Consider the following 15,822-nt stretch of genomic DNA (forward strand, 5'->3'; position numbering starts at 1 on the left):
ACTAGTGCAGCTCACCTCTGCAATATTAAAGGTGGGTTTGGTTGCCTGTTCCCAGGATAGTGAACATGAATAGTGTGGCCAGCATTAGCAGTGATCTGCCGAAGAGTACGCTGGCTTCTTCCAATGCCTTGTGCCAAGCGAGTAGTGGAAGTACCGCTGCCCAATGTCAGAGACCCATGGTCTGCATGACGCACCATTAAAGGATGAGTGGCAGGGATGTTACCAGGTGATGGAGGAATGTCGGCTGTAAAGAGAATATATAGTTATACCTAACTACATATACATTGAGCGTATCAGACAACAATACAACACAAAAAAAAAAAAAAACACCACAATAGAGTTTGTATATATTTCTTACTGGCATTGGAGAACATGTTATCAAATTCTATTATGAGATCATCCTCTCTGTCAAATCTCTCAAAGCGCACGAGGGGTGATGCATTCATGTCAGGGTAATCTTCATCCAGCTCCATTTCTGAACAATCATCATCATCGTCTTCATCCCCCTCCTCACCCTCTTCATCATCCTAAAAAAAGTAAAATATATCCACTTAGAAACTGTACAGTGCTATGACTAAGACAACCTAAGATCTTCATACAATTTTTTTTGCAGAGTGTTGCCAGCATACCTGATCATCTTCATCTTCCTCCTCCTCTTCTTCCTCTTCCTCCTGACTATCATCTTCATCTTCATTGCTGCCACTACTGTCCTCCTCTTGCGTATGTTCTTCTTCGTCCTCAGGGTCTAGGATGTTCATAGAATCTGTTATAAGAAATGGGAAAAGCAATAATGCAGACACAGAGTCCAACATCTTCCGATACAATTTCTAGGCTAGCACAAGAGGCACCAAATCTTGGAATTTGACTGCATCATGCTGGGACATTTTTACATACCTTCCCTGTTAGCCTGAAGTGTAGATGCTTGGCTCAGGTTTGTAGGAGCTTCATCCATCAACACATCTTCCTGCGATTCATCTTCCCCTACACGACCACCTAGAACAGTAAAGGAGATCTACAAATCAGTAACCGGGTTCACAAGAATTTCAGAAAGTGACAATATTTTTCTGCCAAGTCGAGGACTGATTTTTGTGGTTGCCTTTAACCAGTACGACTTATAGTGTATGGGGCAGGTCCTAACCATCAGCACAATGGATAACCAAAAGCAGAAATTGCACAACAGCCCTGAATTATGGGTGGAAGTTCTGTGGCTAGAAGGGGTGAAAGACCTGTTGTGAGAACATGGTATTATGTGCACCTCATGGTTAACGTTCACTTGTTGCTGCTAGCACTGCATGTTGGATTTAATACAGCAGTATGAATTATGAGGCCTGAATAGAAAGTGTGAAAGTCCTGTCTTAGAAAACCCCTATGTATATGCTATATAACGTAAGAAGGGGGATACAGAGTTCTTTTAATCCCGTAATTTAAGAGAACAAAGACCTGCAGCAAATACCCTTTCCCTGATACCCCTCATTGACAATCAGTGCAGTAAATACAGTGGCTACGGAAAGTATTCAGACCCCTTTAAATATTTCACTGTTTCAGTGCAACCATTTGCTAAAAGGAAAAAAGTTAGTTTCTCATTAATGTACACTCAGCACCCCATCTTGACAAAAAAAGGGGAAAAAAAAGATATTTTTGCTAATTTATTAAAAGAAAAACTGAAATATCACATTGTCATAAGTATTCAGACCCTCTGCTGTAACTCACATGCTGTCCATTTCCTTCTCATCCTCCTTGAGATGGTTCTACTCCTTCATTAGAGTCCAGTTGTGTTTAATTAAACTGATTGGACTTTACTAGGCCACACCTGTCTATATAAGACCTCACAGCTCACAGAGCATGGCAGAGCAAATGAGAATCATAAGGTCAAAGGAACTGCCCAAAGAGCTCAGAGACTTAATTGTGGCAAGGCACAGATCTGGCCAAGGTTACAAAAGAATCTCTGCAGCACTCATGGTTGTTAAGAGCACAGAGGCCTCCATAATCCTTAATTGGTAGAAGCTTGGGACAACCAGAACTCTCCCTAGACCTGGCCGTTCAGCCAAACTAAGCAATCGTGGGAGAAGAGCCTTGGTGAGAGGTAAAGAAGAACCCAAAGATCACTGTGGCCGAGCTCCAGAAATGCAGTAGGGAGATGGAAGAAAGGTCCACAGAGTCAACTATCACTGCAGCCCTCCACCAGTCGGGGCTTTATGGCCAAAGTAAGTCTCTCCTCAATGCAAAACATATGAAAGCCCACATAGAGTTTACCAAAAAACACATGAAGGACTCCCAGACTATGAGAAATAAGATTCTCTCATCTGATGTTGTTAATTCTAAGCAGTGTGTGTGTAGAAAACCAGGCCCTGCTCATCACCTGCCCAATACAATCCAACAGTGAAACGTGGTGGCAGTCGTATCATGCTATGGGGGTGTTTTTCAGCAGCAGAGAGGATAACTGGTTGCAACTGAAGGAAAGATGAATGCAGCCAAAAACAGAGAAGAAAACCTCTTCAGAGTGCTCTGGACCTCAGACTGGGCCAAAGCTTCACCTTCCAACAAGACAATGACCCTAAGCACACAGCTAAAATAACAAAGGAGCCAGAGCCCTGACCTAAATCCAGTTTAGCATCTCTGGAGAGACCTGAAAATGGCTGTCCACCAACTTTCACCATCCAACCTGACGGAACTGGAGAGGATCTGCAAGGAAGAATGACAGAGGATCCCCAAATCCAGATGTGAAAAACTTGTTGCATCATTCCCAAGACGACTCATGGCTGTACTACCTCAAAAGGAGCAAATACTCAACACTGAGCAAACGGTCTGAATACTTATGACCATGTAATATTTCAGCTTTTCTTTTAGTAAATTTACAAAAATATCTTCATTTGGTTTTTTTCTGTCAAGATGGGGTGCTGAGTGTACATTAATGAGAAATAAAATGAATTTTTTTTGCTTTAAGCAAATGGCTGCAATGAAACAGAGGGAAAAATTTAAAGGGGTCTGAATACTTTTTGTACCCACTGTACCTCATCCTTGCAGGATCTTTTGCTCGGATCCAGGTAGTAGGAAAAACGGAACCATTTAGGTATAGCTTTGTAAGTAATACAACTTACCTGCAGCCCCATCTCTCTCCAGCAGCTCATCTATTAGATCTTCTAACTCTGTCTCCACCTTTTTTATACAAAAATAAAAATTATAATTATAGATAGAGATATGAAAGTTAAGCATAAATACAAAATGTATTCATAAAACAGTAGGACATCACAAAGAAAGTGTTCTCACCTGCATCTCCTGGGTGCTCAGTACTTCTGGTTGTCCTGCAATTACGACAGTATCTGTCTCTGCCTCACCATCCATAATATCTCCATCTGCCACTTCAGTCTGGGTAACATCTGGGTCTTCCTCTTGAACTTCAGTACCTGCTTCACCTAAACAACCCAAAGATAAATACGGTAAAAATAATTCATTCCAACACCCCCACCAATAGGTTACCACTCAACCCATTACAGTGCAGTTGGAATTTTTTCTCTAGCCTCTACTGTTCCCGGGTAATCACTGCTATTAGTTTCAGCAAATGCCTACTCAGACAATAGGGAATCCGTGTTTTGGTGCGTTGTTTCCTGTTGGACAACCCCTTGAAAAGGTCAAAGTTTGGAGGTCTGCATGCCAAGGTAGTCAAAATCTGTCCAGTATAGCTAGTATTCAATACATGATTTCTACGTATAACCAACACAGTACGGTCAATGGGACATTAGAATCCTTGATTTTACTATAAGGTACCTGTATCTGGCTGGTTGCTGTTTGGGTCCCTGGGGGCTCCATGAGTGTCCTGTTCAGACTTGTTTTTTCCAGATGTGCCTTTACTCCCGAACAGGCCGCTTGGCTGGTTCACTATACGTGACAAAGTCTCTAGAGGCTTTAGTGCTGCATTCACAGTGTTTGCCATGTTCGGACTACAAAACAGAGGATAAACTGTTCATTACAATAGAAAAACACACGGGTGGGTAAGAACTGATGAATTCAATCACGATTGTAATAATACAAAAAGCAGTAACCCTTTCCACACCTTGATAAGTCTAAGCTATGAGGCACCCTTGCCAAATCACTAACAAGACCCTTCTTCAGGAAAAGGCGAATGATATTGTTCATGCCATTGTGCTGAGTTTTCGTGGTGGCACTGCTGTAAAAGCTGGATGTGGACGGGCAGGACTCCATTATAGTGCTAATAATACACATCACAGCCTGTAACCTGCAGAAGAAGAAACAGAAGTTTAAAGTCAGTGCACACTACTCCAAAATAGGTCTAAGCAATAGCGTCTTGCGTATCAAGAGTATCAGGGTAAATTGGGGGTGAACATTGTACCGACATTTACATCATCCAAGCAGAAATAGTATCATAAAATGGGTTATATCAGGGCCAATGGTTATAATCTGACATCTGCTGGAAAACAGGCACGACTGTATGCCGATATTGCAGCCCAGTTGTCCATATCTTTTAGTATAAGATTCTACTGTGTATTCTAGATTAGCAGCATTACAATCCTTTGTTACAAAGCATTCACCCTGAATGCTTCCCTCTAAACTATCACCACAAATATGTAACGTTTCACCACCCATCATTTCCATCATCAGCCAGATCATTGGTCTTGGTCCTCATGCACACATCCAGATTCTGTCCCCAATACACAATCCATGTGTGGGTCATATTTCCCAGACTGTCTACAGCTGTATGTACAGACCTCACTACAAGCAGTTTGTACAGTAATGTTCAAGGTGTTTGCATAATAACTGCCTAATAAGCAGTAAGTTCTATGCACACGGCCATAGTCAGTCAGGGAAATAAGGCCCACAAGCCAAATGTATGTCCTCAACGAAATACAGACGTGTATGAGGCTTTAGATTGTAAGTATGGAACACTTTACCTGGCATGCTTCTCTGTGCTCTCAGCCATTGCAAGTGCACGACCAAGTGCAGCTTTTACTTCATTCACCAGTGCCACCTGGGCATCAGTACCACTTCCAGCTGCAGCCAGGCTGGCTAGGAACAGGCGTGCCAAGGCTGGTGTGTCCTTGTCCTCAGCATTCTGAGTGTGGGGAAGGAGATGATCCAAGACAAAAGCCAGGACACTGCAATCCTGAGAGAATTAACAGAGTTACCTACAGCCCTCAAACTGCAAAAATATAGAAAAACTTGACGTTGACAAGCAAGTACCTCTTTAATGAGCTCAGATTGCCCCGCTGTGTAGTTGTAGTTCGCTATGAGTGTGGCAATACCCACATAAGACCTAACAAGTTCAGCCAGCAGTCGAAGTATAGTAGAAGTGGGCAGCAAGGGTTTACTGCCTTTTGCCTTCTGCTTTCCTTCTTCTGAATTGCGGTCACCATCCTTGTCCTTTTTGCCACCTTCGCGGTTTTCTTCTGGGGTTAGAGCCGCTATGAAATGATTACCAATTAGAGTTCTTGGATAGTTACACACAATAATACTTCATTATATAGGTAGACAACACTATTATAATCCATGAGGTCCTAATGAAATCGGATAGTGTGCTTAATAACCATGCATACATATACTAAGGCTTGACTAGATTGCTTACTTTCTCCTTGAGGAGTTCCAGACTGAGGAGTCTCTGTGGATGAACTGTCGGCAGTGAAGACTCGGGTCTAAGAACAGAATGTCAAAGTCAGAATGATCACTAATGAAAGGAAGAACTGACAAAGTAGAAAAAGCTGCCCAAGAAGAAAAGGAAAGGCTTACATTGATGGCAAAGCTACCCTGGGGATCAAAGTCACTGCCTTGTCTGGTGAGATCTCTGTACTGCTGGAAAACTTCATCACCCATGTCTTGCAAGATCTGGCTGACTTCTTGGTTCATACCCACAGGTTTCTGCTCAGTCTTCTCAGTCACTACAAAGAACAATCGTTACATGTATTGGTCAGCTATGGAGAGAGGCCGATGTAATAGAACAAGAAATGCACCAAATCAGAACTTTAAAAGAAATTATGCTATAGATATACAAGACGCCCATAAATTATTACAGTGAGGTAGGTAATCTGAATCCACTGAATTTGGTATAATGATCAGTGGGTCCATCCGCTGCAATGCCCACAGGTCACAGAATGTGGCTGCCCTATTCATTCTCTATGTGACCACTGGTAATATGCAAGCACTGTGAATAAGGTGGAACAGCAATATCATGGACTACAGTTGTAGTGTAATCTCAGATAAATACACACAAGTGAGTGAAATGACTGGCACCCACATTATAAACTGCTTTCATAGACACAAAAACATGAATACTGCACCTTCTTCTGGAGCATGATAAGCTGCCAGCGCATTCAACATGTCATAGATGACCTCCTTTATCGTATCAGGGATGACAGGAAGCGTGGATGGTTTCACAGGTGTGGTCTTAACCAACTGGACAGCATTGGGACCCTTAATACGGAGATTCTCAAACTCATCATCAGATGCTGCGGGCAAAAAAAACAAAACAATTTGAAATACTTAAGGTGCTTAAGAAATGGACAGGGCACTTAAAGAATGACTGACGCATCCTTGATATCTTACCAGTTCCAGATCCTCGAGGTGCAGGCAGAGCTATGCGGATGCAGCTGTTTGCTACATCAGTGAAAATGTCTGGGTTTCGACAGGCAGCAGGGCCCAGAACTCTCAGAATGTAGTTAATCTCACGAGACCCTAGGCTTCCCGATACTACTCCAGAAGTTGTGCTACCAGCTCCGCTTGTTGCTGCTGAACGGACAACCTGCAAATGACAATATTTGTGCATTAAGATAAGTTATGGATTATATAAAAGGTATCCAGGCTTTTAACCAGTGACTTATGAAGCACATCCCCATGTAGCGGACACTGGCTTAGCACGATGCCCAAATGTAATCGAAATGTGCAAAAATTACATCATTACACTTCTTGGCATCTTGTTGCTATAATAAAATGTCTATCAGGAAAACAAGCATAAAACATTGCAGATACAAAGATATACCTTTTCCATTGTGTGTTGTAAAGTGCATGGATCCTCTATGATATGCCTGAATAGCAGGGTAACCAAAGGTGTGAAGCCATTGAATCCAGAGCTCTGGGTAAGGCTCAGAATCATGCGTGTACTCTTTAATTCAGCAAACATCATGGCGTATTTGTGGTCACGTGTAAGACGCAAACACAAGCGAAGAGTAGCATGTAAAGTGTCTGGATCCACAGGTACACCCAGCATGCTGACACATGATCGGATCAATACAGTCACCATTTCTTCTGTGAGCCCTTGGATCACTATGTCTCCAACTTTAGGCTCTTCAGGAGGAGATTCCCTTTCTATGGCAGGGTTTTCAGTAATCGGCGTAGCCTCTACATTTAAAGGGGGGAAAAAAAAAAGTTACAGAAACAATTCTTATGAATAGCAGGAAATAAATCAGAACAAAACACACCACCGAGTGATAAAATTGGGTCCTGTTGGCAAACCTATGGCATGTGTGCCAGAAGAGGCACTCAGAGGCCTCTCGACACATGTGCACCATCACCCTGATCTCTCAATAACTGGGAATCCAGTACAGGATACCCCATTAGTGAGCAATAATTTTTCAGCTGTAGGTGCATTTGCACATATAGCTGAAAACGGTCAGTGTAGGCCACAGCTTACACCAACTAAACTGCAGAGTGCGACCTCTGCCCCGACGCAGGTGCAATGGCGTAAGTCATCAGATCCTGCAGTCAGAAGACACAGGACGCTACTTACCTGCTGCAGGAAATGTATTTAGTTATTTACACGCATTGACTATGTGGACAGTGATATAAGGAGTAGCAAGTAAAAAAAGGCCAAGCAAAGGTTGCACAAGGGAGTATTTAGCACTGATGTGGATGCATTTGCAAATAATTTTTGGAAATTGCATAAAGGTGTTGTCCAGGATTAAGAACAATCTCTGCGGTGACCAAGGGTGGGTGTAAGAGCATAAAAAGGAATACTCAATTCTGGCTCGCCTCACCAGAAGAGCTATGTCCAATATGGCCACTAATGCTAACCGTAAGGAATCGTTGACATCACTGATCCCTCTTGTTTGATCTTTGATTGGACTACATGAGCCTCACAGCTTCCACGGTGCGAGTCCTGAGCCACATCAGAAAGGAGTCTGGGAGTGGGTAACAGCGCACCAAGGCCAGTGAAGCAACACTTTCTTTCCCCTTTTAGACCCATCCCTGCTGCTCCAGAGGTGGTTTCCAAAGACTGCATGGGAGACCATGCCATTTTATTATGATAGAACTGAATATTGCTCCATTTGACAGAAAACAGTAACTGAGAATGATTTGGGCATTTTGCTACTTAAAGAGGACCTTTCATGGGTTTGGGCACAGGCAGTTCTATATACTGCTGGAAAGCCGACAGTGCACTGAATTCAGCGCACTGTCGGCTTTCCCGATCTGTGCCCCGGGTAAAGGGCTACCGGTACTGTAGCTCTTTACAGTCAGGAACGTCCTTCTCCATAGCAGAACCTATTGCGCTGTACAGTGTGAGCTGGGAGGAATGCCCCCTCCCTCTGCTCACAGTGCTCGTCCATAGATGAGTATTATCAGGAGGGGAGGGGGCGTTCCTCCCCGCTCACACTGTACAGCGCAATAGGCTCTGCTGTGGAGAAGGACATTCCTGACTGTAAAGAGCTACGGTACCGAAAGCTCTTCACCCAGGGCATAGATTGGGAAAGCCAACAGTGCGCTGAATTCAGCGCACTGTCAGCTTTCCAGTAGTATATAGAACTGCCTGTGTCCAAACCCATGAAAGGTCCTCTTTAAAGCGATCTAAAAGGGTCAAGTTTTCTTTGGATAGAAAAGCCATGGGCAGAGAGAGAGAGAGAGAAAAAAAAAAAAAAAATAGATGACATTCAAACTAGCACGCACCAGCCACTTTCTCCTCCTTTGGCTTGGATTCAATTTCTTTGCCTTCCTCCAAGGTCTTCTCCAGTTCTTGTCCATTCCCATTCTTACCACTTTTAAGCAATCTTGGAACTCGTAGCAAAGTCAGCATCACAGGGCGTCTATTACCAGTCTCTTCATTTACCTACAGAGTAGATAATACAGACATATGCACGTCATTAAAAAAGGGACAGAATAAAAGCAGTAGAAAATTTCAGGGCTTTGCTTACAGCAGCCTGGAGCCACAGTTACCAGTTATAGGATGTAGTACGAGAAGACAATTACCTGGACCATGGTGGTAAATTGTACAGTGTATCTCCGTCTACCAGCTGTAAATCGCACACAAGTCTCCCCAGCTTTCCACGCTGCATCAATAGTGCTGTTGTTGCTAGCACTGTAGCTACACCAACGTCCTGATCTGTCATCAAACCAACGCCAGTTGTTACCATTTGACTGTAGATACTGGAAAACAAAAAAGGTAACAACCTTCAACTACAATGTAATAGAAGAATTAACAATAAATATGTTCTTAGAGAGTATAGTCGCAGTTACTGGAGTCACGATATATAATCATTACCCCCTAAAGACAGCTCTGTAAAAGGATCACGTGAAAATACACAACTGCTTGTCCAGAATCAGACCTTTATAGAGAGTCATGAACTATAAAGTGTTCTTCCAGTCCTCATTTTGAATTTAAGGGGTTCTGTTGCAAAAGATGTAATTGAATCCAATAGAATATCTATTAAACCAGTTATGTGGTGATAGAAATTTTCTTACAGGGCATGCACTGCACTGTATGAAGTCACTTCATGTACAGCAGACTGAGCACAGTGGTGGTGGTGGTGGTGGGGGGGGTGTCTTATTCCTCAGCTACACCTGCTGCTCCAGCTCTATAACTTGATCATCCCCAATTCTGCTCTACTCCAACTGCAGGCCCATAGAGAAGATCCGAGAGTTGGCCACTTTCCGACCAATATTGAGAGTCAAGGGTTATGGTTTGTATAATGAAAAGTAGTATAATTTTCCAATATACTTTCTGTATCAATTCCTCACGGTTTCCTAGATCTGCTTGCTGTCATTCATTCGGTTACTTCTAGTGGATAAAAGTCTGACCATGGTCATGTGATTTACGGTCCATGGTCATGTGATGTACGGTCCATGGTCATGTGATGTACGGTCCATGGTCATGCGATGAGCACACAGATGCTGCTCGTTAGTCACAGCACAGTAATCACCTATTCACCTGTGTGTACATCACATGACCATGGACCATAAATCACATGACCATGGTCAAACTTTTATCCACTAGAACTGAATGAATGACAGCAAGCAGAGATCTAGAAAACTGTGGAATTGATAGAGAAAGTATATTGGAAAATTGTATATCTTTTTATTGTACAAACAACATTTGTCTCTTAACATTGTCTGAAAGTGGCCAACCTCTAAGAAGAAGAGGAAAACAAAACTTTCATCGCCGCATAAGGACTCATACAAGTTCTAATTTTTAACTAGACTCTTAATGCTTTCCTAAGGCTGGAATCAGATGGGCAGTTTTTGGCACAAAACTCAGGAGTAGATACATAAGGAAAGCATAGGGTTAAGGAGAGTGATAAAAACAGAATGGAATGTGTCTGTAGGTTGGAGACTCTATGGGAACAGTAAAAGACATCTAAAATAAGATGTTGACACAAAATACACTAAGACGTCTGCTCCTCCATCTGCTCTTGTGAAGTTACACATCCTCCTGCAGCTTTGTGTTACAATTCTACTACTTTCTGGATTAGCGGATGCTAGAGTAAAGGCCTCGCATGGCAGTGTCCTACTACCATAACCATGTAGTTTAGCGGCACAGATGTGGAGGAGAATATAAATCAGCTTCTGCTTTCATGTCACCAGACACAGCCGGCATTGAGCTAAAGGACTTGAAGTGAATTTCAATTACCTGCAACCGTATTATTACATCATTCCTATTGGTAAAAGGCGCATAATAGGTCTGTGTCAGACATGTGCAAATAAGGCAATTCAGTCACATTTACATAAAAATGCTCCAAATCTACAAGTTAAAGGTAACCCGTCACACACGGAAAACAAAGCAATCTGCAGGAAACATGTTCTACAGCAGGAAGTACTGATCAGACTGATGAATATTTATCCACAAAAAACTATACAGTATAACTTGTCACTTAACTCCGCTCATCGTGAGCTTCGCAGTTCTCTAGTCATGGAGGAGATCCTATCAGCATGACAGCCTTCTATGACTGCTTACAGAAATATTACTAATAGGACTGCCTTCGTGACTGTTTGCCCATGTGCCAGGTTCCCTTTAAACTTCTATATACCCAAAACAGAAAATTTTACGTCTTACAATAGTTACCCTGTTCATCTGCATTCTCCTCTTGGAGGAAATAGATGTTTTCTCATAGAAATCAATAAGCAGTAGGACAGGAGTTATCCACCTGAAAAAAAGGTTATTAGTTTAGAGAAATGTTCATATTGACCACATAGGAGCCCTGAATTAACAGGTGTATTTATGGGTCTTACTTGGGCGTCTGCACCTCTTTCTGCTCCTTAGCTGCCTGCAGACATGCTTGGACCACCTCTAGTAGCTTGATCAGTACGTTAAGGATGCCACTTGTTTCCACAACCCTGGCACATGGCAGCTTCAACTCCTGTAACAAGGAAAGATACAAATCAGGCTGTAAAGAGTTCTGTACGTCCTCTGGAGTGCAAGTTACAAGCCGGAGTATGAAGGGGCAGATACTTGTCAAATTAATTCAATAGGCTTAAAGAGTGTCATACTGTACTTTTAAAGGGTTTTTTTAGGGACTTTTATACTGATGGATCTAACCCGAGACCCCTGCTGATCAGTTGGTTGGGACGTTCACAGCATTCAGGCAAGCTCTGCAGCCTCTTCACTGAATACCAAGCATAGTGCTAAACATTGTGTAGGGGTTGTGCTTGGTACTGCAGTTTGGCCCCATTTACTTAATGAGAATGAGATGGTGCTGTGCCATGTGACCAATTAATGTGACTTCTTTGACACAGGGCACCAAGGGAGTTCTGGGTGTCAGATTGCCAGCAATCACATAGACAACCTATTCTAAAAACAGGCCATCAATAAGAGTCCCAGAAAACCTCTTTACAAAATGCTCAGTGGTATAAGTTATACCTAGTGTCTTTAAGGAACACAAGTAAGGTTTCATTCAGATCTTCACTGGAATAACTCTGCATATCCTCTACATAGTGGATAAAGCCAGCTGCTGGCTCCATTCACTGTGTAACACTACATTAACATCAGCACCCCTGTGTCCAGAGACATGGACCACTAATATAACAGATACCAATAGTGCCCGAAAAACCCTGTTGACTAGTGGAATCTATTGAGTGCCCGTTCTTTTAAACTGAAACTGTCAGATTCTTCTGGAAATTTTCAGGGTCTCCGGTGCAGATGTGAACCCAGCCCAATTTACTCGCTGGCGGCTACCACTAAGAGCACCTGATCAATGGGGAGGGCTCTGGATGTATGACCCTCATTCAACAGATATAGATAACATATCCTAAGGATAGGTCACCGAAGATTTGGAAAAAACACTTCATGATAGAGATATGTGCTATTTGATACCCATTCCACTGTAAGATATAGCTACCTCAAAAAGCAGCGTCAATAGGAGTATTCGAGTGGCCAAGTTGGAAGCTTGAGGAAGGGTAGCCATCTGGCTTATCCACTCTGACACAGTTTTGGTGTCACTGGTGGTCAGTGGAAGAGCGGCCTTTATTAGGACATCTGCAGCTTCCCACACCTAGATAAAACCAATCCAGATTACCAAATATTCATTTTATATCCACAAAATCATAAAGTCACCCTTCAGTTCTCCAATAACTCTCACCTGGTTAACCACTTGTTTGAGGATCATATCCCGATAATCTGCTCCATTTCTCTTTATAGCCGTCATAATAAGATCACAGACCCGGTAAACCGTGTCTGGTAGTTCATCCAGAAGATGGAAGCAGCCTGGAAGCATAGTGTCTGTGAAGCCATGAAGCTCTTCTTGCTCCAGAGGCTCAGCATCTTGAAACTTCTCAAGACATTTGGCCTCCTCCTCTTCCTGCTTCTCCCTTGCCTTCCGCTCCTCCTCCTCTTTTCGGCGGGCAGTTTCCTGAAGAATCAATATGGACAATTAAGTCATCTACATATAGAGGCTTTTTTTAACCAATTTACACAACATTAACCCATTTAGATCTGTCATTTCTAGATGTCCAGCATGAGCTATATTTACTATGTATGTGACTATATATATGCAATGCAAAAACCAAGCTACTACTCTGGAGAGGGAAAAAAAAAATGCAAAATCACTAACCCTGTGTGAAAAAGTGGAAGGACTGGCTGTTGCACCATGTGGGGTGGGAAATACAGTGGATGGGAGAAAAAAGGGTAGGGAACATTGGTTCAGGAGGATGGGAGAAAGAAGAGCTCAACCTTTTCTAACGCAGGCACAAGAGCTAGTGCCCTTTAAAAATGTATACGTGTCTTAAGGCACCCTCGTCTGTCCCTCCTTGTCCCAACCCTTATCTTGTACTGTACCTCGGGCAGTTCTGCCCTCTGTTCCATAGGGATATCTTGTCCCAACGACATGGCAATGGCTCTCAGCATCTGATCTTCCTCTGACATACTCAAGTCCTGCAGAGCAACAACAGATACCCCCTGTCAGCTGGGCTGCTCTGCAGAATGGGGAGGTCAGGGCATGAGAGTAGGGATGCATAGGAATAGGAAAAGACATCAAGTGTCCAATGGATTTCAGGGAAACTGGAGCAAAAGGCGAGAAGGGAGCTGCTGCAGCTTGGCTAGGGGAACCTGTTTTGCTATGCCAGGGAAGGGAACGGATCCACATTTTAATAAAATGTACCAGTCCTAACAATTCACCATTAGTTAAGGCTACTCAGAAGCAGTGTCTATGTGTATGGGATTATCCCTCACCTAGCTAGTCTAACTGTTCTGTCACATGCAGATGCTTAAATATCTGCCTTATATGAACAGAGTGGCACAGAGAAGCCTGCGGTAGAAAGGGGCTGGAATGGAGGGGGGAGGGGGGGGATGAAATGTGATGAAGGTACAGAAGGAAAGCAGATTTGAAGCTGAACTGGGTAAAATGAAGACAAAAATCAAGTCAGTGGATCACACTTACCCGTACAACTCCACCAATGAGAGGAGGGGGGTGGGTGAGGAGATATTCAGTAGCTTGTTCCATGGTGCTCGTGTTAAGCAGCGCTTCCATTGCATGCTCACGTGTAAAGCCCATATCCATAAGCTGTAGAATTGAAATAGGAGAGGTTAGGAAAGTCACCCAAATAATTTGAGGGAAATAAAAAATAAATAAAAAGCATAGGCCATCTAATACAGGAGAATTTTGACATCGCAAAATGTGAGAGCCATGTAAACTCAATTCACACTCCCACCTGCTGAAGTTGCTGTTGGTTCACTTGGGGCTCCCGTCTTGTGCCACTTTCATCTGGCTGTCCAGCTTCTTCCTCACGGCTTCCCTCTCTTTCTTTACTCAGACGCTCTCGAATGACTGGCTCCCCACGAAGTATATGACACAATATGGCAAGCATAGACTCTGCCATTCGCCCACCATACACCTTTAGTGGCTTCCGGTTCCACAAGTTCTTTATACAAGTAAAGGCTGCCTTTATTAAAGAAATAGAAAAATAGACAATACATCACTGTAAATGTCAGAAAGGTTTTTCCGCTATAAAAATTATCCATTTTAGGTCTCCCACCAGGCAAGATAAAACTGAAAGTTGAACTTACCTTCTGTGTAACCACAAGGAAGCGCAGGGAGCTAAACTGAGGAAAGTTCTGTCCTCCAGGTAGTTTGGTAGGAGGTAGCGAGTGTGGAGATTCCAGAACAGTTGTAGGATTTACCATCTTTTCCACCAACATAAGCCAGGCATCCAAAAACTCCCCAGTCCCATCTGGCAGGTCAGGGTGCTCCAAGCCCTCTAAAACAGGTACTCTCCCACCCATTGAAAGAGCCCAGTTAAAAGTTCTAAGAAGGAAAAAAAAATATATATATATATATTAAGCAAACAAACCACGTAGCTGGACATGGCTTCCGTAGTGTTAACAACTGCATGGCACTTTATGACTTGCTATGCACAGCACCACATATTTTGTAGTGGACGTGACTGGTACTGCAGCTAAGCCATATTATCTTCAATGAGACTAAGATGCACCACACCAATGACTAAATGGACAAAGACGTGCCTAATAAACTACTAAGGGAACGCGTGTTCAGAGTACCGGAGCTGCTTCAACAGCATAATCCACAAAACACCAAGCAAATGGATGACAAAAAGGATATATCTAATAGACTGAAGCTGTAAATGTGCATAATAAAAACATGGTTACAGAGAAAACAGGATGCCAACTTACTCAAAAAGTGCATTGTGCCCGCCAGAACATAGAAACTTCTGCAGCATAAGGTGATATGGATATTTTCGTTCATCAAACAACATAGGAGATGTAAAGCCAACAGAGCAGATGAAGAATGTTAACCTAAAATGCAAAAAAAACAAAAACAACTGATATAAGCAAAATATACTTGGGAGGGGGGAAATCGCAACAAATACAGAATATCCTGAGACATCCAATACTGACCTGAACCTTGGTGTAGGCGTATAGGGGGGAGGCTGCCAGGAAAGACCTTTGGTGAGTAGTTTTGTCAAAGCAGATGCAGTAGAGCGAGCTGCTGGAGTAGGGGCTGTGGTGGTACTTGCTGCATGATGGCTTCTCCTCTGTCGCACAGGAGAGCCCACACAAAGTTTCACTAAGAGTCCAAAAAGTTCGGCTAATGCTCGACCCAACCTTGAGGATGCTGCAAGAGATGAAAAGACCTTGAGAACAGGGTTATAACTATTTAG

At 43.0% G+C, this 15,822-nt stretch overlaps 1 protein-coding gene across 9 annotated transcripts in view; it reads right to left on the minus strand.

Annotated features, from left to right (window-relative positions):
* The window catches only part of HUWE1 (HECT, UBA and WWE domain containing E3 ubiquitin protein ligase 1), a 71,726-nt gene that overhangs the window by 20,648 nt on the left and 35,256 nt on the right, over positions 1 to 15,822 (minus strand). For 7 of the 9 annotated variants that reach the window (XM_075260152.1, XM_075260151.1, XM_075260146.1 and 4 more), the window contains exons 30-56: positions 15,560 to 15,776; positions 15,335 to 15,457; positions 14,711 to 14,948; positions 14,356 to 14,586; positions 14,085 to 14,207; positions 13,484 to 13,579; positions 12,789 to 13,058; positions 12,549 to 12,701; positions 11,443 to 11,570; positions 11,276 to 11,357; positions 9,187 to 9,363; positions 8,887 to 9,046; positions 6,986 to 7,344; positions 6,553 to 6,748; positions 6,288 to 6,455; positions 5,740 to 5,888; positions 5,579 to 5,645; positions 5,197 to 5,417; positions 4,908 to 5,119; positions 4,052 to 4,234; positions 3,766 to 3,938; positions 3,268 to 3,413; positions 3,099 to 3,156; positions 895 to 993; positions 630 to 763; positions 359 to 527; positions 16 to 244 (exon numbers count right to left, since the gene is read on the minus strand). In XM_075260152.1, coding sequence (XP_075116253.1) covers positions 16 to 244; positions 359 to 527; positions 630 to 763; positions 895 to 993; positions 3,099 to 3,156; positions 3,268 to 3,413; positions 3,766 to 3,938; positions 4,052 to 4,234; positions 4,908 to 5,119; positions 5,197 to 5,417; positions 5,579 to 5,645; positions 5,740 to 5,888; positions 6,288 to 6,455; positions 6,553 to 6,748; positions 6,986 to 7,344; positions 8,887 to 9,046; positions 9,187 to 9,363; positions 11,276 to 11,357; positions 11,443 to 11,570; positions 12,549 to 12,701; positions 12,789 to 13,058; positions 13,484 to 13,579; positions 14,085 to 14,207; positions 14,356 to 14,586; positions 14,711 to 14,948; positions 15,335 to 15,457; positions 15,560 to 15,776 — 4,561 coding nt within the window. The remainder of the gene's footprint in view (positions 1 to 15; positions 245 to 358; positions 528 to 629; positions 764 to 894; positions 994 to 3,098; positions 3,157 to 3,267; positions 3,414 to 3,765; positions 3,939 to 4,051; positions 4,235 to 4,907; positions 5,120 to 5,196; positions 5,418 to 5,578; positions 5,646 to 5,739; positions 5,889 to 6,287; positions 6,456 to 6,552; positions 6,749 to 6,985; positions 7,345 to 8,886; positions 9,047 to 9,186; positions 9,364 to 11,275; positions 11,358 to 11,442; positions 11,571 to 12,548; positions 12,702 to 12,788; positions 13,059 to 13,483; positions 13,580 to 14,084; positions 14,208 to 14,355; positions 14,587 to 14,710; positions 14,949 to 15,334; positions 15,458 to 15,559; positions 15,777 to 15,822) is intronic. The other 2 variants (XM_075260144.1, XM_075260150.1) reach the window with 2 other exon arrangements.

This window comes from Leptodactylus fuscus, chromosome 11, assembly GCF_031893055.1.
Source record: "Leptodactylus fuscus isolate aLepFus1 chromosome 11, aLepFus1.hap2, whole genome shotgun sequence".
In the NCBI taxonomy this organism is placed as follows: Eukaryota; Metazoa; Chordata; class Amphibia; order Anura; family Leptodactylidae; genus Leptodactylus; species Leptodactylus fuscus.